Below are 4,692 nucleotides of genomic sequence, written 5' to 3'. Positions count from 1 at the left end.
GAAAAAAAAACACATCCATTCGTAGACCGTTAGTTAATTCAAAACTCTGTCTTCTTCCGCGAATTGCGCGAAAACTTCTTTTTCGTGTTTCCTTTTAGACAAACATAGTTTGTGTAGAACTGATTAGTTAATGAAATAAAACAAACAAGTGAACAAATACTTTAAACATACTAAAAACCAAAATAATACTAAATTAAATAAATTAATAGTAATATTTAAAATTCTTTAATTGAATAAAAAATGTTTGCAGTCAAAAATTCCTTTAAATTTAGTTTAATGCTTGGCATGGTCTTACACAATTTAATAATTTATATCAGTGTGATCCAACCTCAGGCACGCAGGCCGCATGTGGCTCGAAGCTCGTTAAAGTGCGGCCCCCGCAAACAAATTTTAAAAATATTGCGATTTATAACTTTTACCTGTTCCAACCCTGTCCAACTTTCCGTAATATTAAGAAAGTAGTTAACCTTGAACACTCACTCCCAGGGATGCCAGGTCTGGGGATTTTTCATCAGAACTGGGGAAAATTGAGAATCTTTGGGGACTGGGGAAAAACTTTTTTAAAATGACTAATATCTGGGGAAATCAAACTGGCTAAAATATGTTATTAAATTTAGTAAAAAATAGTTATTTTTTAAAGTCCAGTAATTATGTGAATACTAAATAAACTTCAACAAGACAAGATCGCGGTGACTGATTCCACATACAGGCTACACCCAATACAGCTTGGTGAATTTACGCTACCGCGAACAATGATATTGCCTGAGGTTCCCTGACTGTCATCTATTATGAAACACCTGTGTAGGTCCGGGGTTCCCCGACTTACAAGAAACAAGTGAAATTATCAAGACTCTTTAGGAGTCATGAGGCATTGTCATTTCCTGTTATTCTATATATAATAACTGTCAAAAATGTCAAAAACAATCACTATGCCTGTCAGTGTCACTAATATTACTTTACAACGCTTCTCATTTGTTTCGAGCTTCTGTCATACGTCATATAATCCATGTATAATATTAATATAGGCCATATAACAGAAGTTCGAAACAAACAAGAAGCAATGAAAACTCATGATTGGATATAATATCGGTAACCTACATGGCAGGCAACACACAGTGCAACACGGGTTACACACATGTAGGAGAAGATTTGTTAAAAACTAAAATATATAAATCTGGGGAATTCTGTTCAAAATCTGGCAACTTTTAAAACACAATTTGGGGAAATAATTTTTTTGAAACTGCCCGATGAGAGTGCAGTTAGCTTCAGTCGGCTGCACGTGTCGTGTTGAATTAACAGTGGCGAATAAATTGAATGTTAAATTCAGAATGAGTAGTGCCAAAAAACGCAAAATTTTAGAAGAAAATCGTACGTTTCAAGGAAAATGGGACAATCAATATTTTTTCATTAAATTAAAAGGCAAACCTCAGTGCATTATTTGTTGTCAAGTACTTGCGGTATCAAAAGAATACAATATTAGTAGGCATTATGGAACCCAGAACAGAACAAAATACGACAAATATCAAGGTGAAGCTCGCAATACTCTTGTAAAAGAACTTAAAGCTAAATTGAATAAACAAAAATCTCTATTTACAAAACCGACAGCTGTTCAATTATCAATATTACCAGCATCATATGAAGTATGTTTAGAGCTTGTCAAAAGTAAAAAAGCATTTAGAGATGGAGAAATGATCAAGCAGGTAAGGCTTGAGAAGAAAGCAGAGAAGAGGGGGCTCCAAATCAACGAAAACAAGACGAAATATATGTATATGAGCCGCAATAACCAAAGCAGAGAGAGAATAGGTCAAAACATCACCATCGATGACTTTAACTTTGAGCGCGTTAGAGAATTCAAGTATCTTGGAACAACAATTACTAAAGACAATAACGGATCACAAGAAATAAACAACAGGATCCGGGCCGGCAACAGATGTCGTTTTGCCCTCCAAAACCTTATAAAATCCAAACAACTAAAAAGACATACGAAGATACAGGTCTATAAAACAATCATACGACCCGTTGTGATGTATGGAAGCGAAACGTGGACGATAATACGTGGGCGTGGAGAATTGGATGGAGGTTGCTGAAGACATGAAACAGTGGAGGCATGTTGTCGAGTCGGCTAAAACCCACGAAGGGTTGTAACGCCACGAAGTAAGTAAGTAAGTAAGAAATGATCAAGCGGTGTGCCGTTAAAATGGGGCGATCCTTTGGAGATGAAAAGATGGCCAAAAATTTTTAATGTGTTTTAGTTGCCCTTCAAACTGTATCTAGAAGAGTTGATGAGCTGAATACTCATGTATTTAAAAAAATGGTCGACACAGTTCGTGATTGTTTGTACTACTCCTTAGCCCTGGACGAATCTGTTCAGTAGAAAATTGATTTTTTATTTTATGTTAAATTTTAAACATAACATGTAAATTATAGACCATAATAAAATACTTGTAAATTATATTTCGTTTGTATATTATTTTTGTAAGATAAACTTTTTTTGAACAAGTCGAGGGTTATCTGGCTCTTCATAATAATTTTAAATTTAATACGGCCCGCAACGTCTAAAAGGTTGGACCACACTGATTTATATTTTTATTTATATTAATTTACAAAGCAAAATTTAAACCAGATTCAAAATTTTCTAAAAAAAAAGTATTAATAGTACCGTATGGCGATCTATAACAGCTTATTATTATAAATATATTATTTAATTTGTCTCTCGACAAGAAATGCAAAATGATCCTGAATTTTTACTAGCATAAACCTCTTGAACCTTTTGAAAAATCAGTACTAGATGATTGTCTAATACCAAAACTTCCACTAGCTTCTTTTGCGCTTTATAAGAGTTTCTGCAAAAATGCTGTATTAAAATAAATGTTACAAAATTAAGTAAGTTCACCTTAGAGTCAGCTAAGCTAGATCGGTTAGCATAAAACTAAACCCCTATATTGCAAAATAATATTAATGCCACTCGAATTTCTTTATATTCAGTTAAACTAAAACGAGTTACCTTGTTATTGGTATCAATTCTCCTACCGAAAATTACAAAAATATTAGTATCTTTAGAAAAAGGATGTAATGTTTTTAATACAGAAATTTTTTAATTGTCATCATAGATATATACTTATAACGCAAATAAAAAGAAGTTCCATGTATTATTGCTTTTGTTATTTGCTACAGATATGATTTTAAATGTTTTCTTTACTCTGAGATAGCGCGTCCTGGATTATTATATTTTTGAAAGATGACATATTTTATGGTAATTTATTGTTCGTATGAGTCCTGTATTCGAGTTTCTGAGCTTATTTTCAAAAAAAAAAGTTAACAAAAAAAATTATTAGCTGTGACATATATGTCACTCTAGGACAAACAGGGAACAAAATAAGAAAAATGCGAAAGCTTTACTAAATTCTATATTTAAACAAAAAATATGTTTTACATATGTATAGAGAATTATCTTGTATAAAACTGCTTATTACAATCAATGCACAACCCCAAATCACACTTTCTACACATTTATAAACAGAAGTGCAATTTTCAAATGCGCACCGTCGTCTTTTCTTGTTTGGAATATATATCAAGATGTGATCTTCTCTGTCAAATCTGACGGTGTCGCTGGTTCGACTACTGAGACTGCTTGAAATTGAGGGTTTTGGTCGACCTGCACCTTTAGCTTCTGTACCATACTTCATAAGATATGAGGTGGCTATATATCTGCGAAAATCGATTTCTTTTATAGAATTGCCGGTCTTTTTATAAATATGCCAAGCGTTTTCCAATGATGCGTCTAATAACCATGTAAATAATGGCCAACACCATTTTTTGGTTCTAATACCAATCCTGTACCTTCCTATATTTTAATCCATCAAGTCCGTCCCTTCCATCGATGAGTTATATTTTCCTATGAGACACGGACGAGGTACTTGAATAATTTTCTTCTTTTTCTGAGAAAACTTTTTTACATGTGTCATGGGTTGAATGCCATAAGAGGTAGACGCAGCAGTAACAATATTATTGTCGGACCAACGTACAAAAATTATACTGTTGTTACGTTCAATAACTCCACTACAATCACCTCGATCTGTCTATTTTTGAAAATTAGTTTTAGAGGGTAAAGGTATACCCTTAGGTAAACGATTCTCACGAATGGTACCAGTCCACCAAATACCATTTTCTCGCATATTGGACAGTAAGTTAACACTGGTAAACAAGTTGTCTACGAAGAGTTTATATGGTAGGTTCCTCTTATTGGTGGGTAACTCACGCAACATGTTTAGCAGTGGAGCAGTAGCTTTTCCATATAATTTTTCATCTACTTTGCTGGATTTTTGGTTATTTTCCTGATATATATCAAAATTAATTAGATAACCGCATTTTGTGTTTAGCGACCACATTTTAAATCCAAATCTGATTGGCTTTCCACTTATGAACTGTTTACAAAAATGCTTTCCATAGTATCCAACCATATATTCATCATAGCATATTTCTTCTTCTGACACGAAGTTCTTTATAAACTTATTTTGTAAATAATCCATAAGGGGACGGACTTTCCATGCTTTATCCTTTGGGTTTATGCTATTATTGTCTGCCCAATGTACAAATTGCATAATTTGCTCGAATCGTTTACGCTTCATGTTATTTTTAACAAAATGATGCTCCATGTCTGGTTTTGAATCCCTGTAACTCTGAGATAGCGCG

General features: G+C 33.5%; 1 protein-coding gene across 1 annotated transcript; it reads left to right on the top strand.

The window, feature by feature from the left end:
• Positions 1-1,328: 1,328 nt before the first annotated feature.
• LOC140432208 (general transcription factor II-I repeat domain-containing protein 2-like) lies at positions 1,329-1,700 on the top strand (the record flags this gene model as incomplete). Its single annotated transcript, XM_072520030.1, has 1 exon — positions 1,329-1,700. A coding segment is annotated over exon 1 (372 nt), but the record flags the coding sequence as incomplete, so codon positions are not given.
• Positions 1,701-4,692: the final 2,992 nt, after the last annotated feature.

Source organism: Diabrotica undecimpunctata, unplaced genomic scaffold (genome assembly GCF_040954645.1).
Source record: "Diabrotica undecimpunctata isolate CICGRU unplaced genomic scaffold, icDiaUnde3 ctg00003233.1, whole genome shotgun sequence".
Taxonomy (NCBI): domain Eukaryota; kingdom Metazoa; phylum Arthropoda; class Insecta; order Coleoptera; family Chrysomelidae; genus Diabrotica; species Diabrotica undecimpunctata.
The sequence above is the reverse complement of the archived record's forward strand: the minus strand, read 5'-3'. Positions and strand labels throughout refer to the sequence as shown.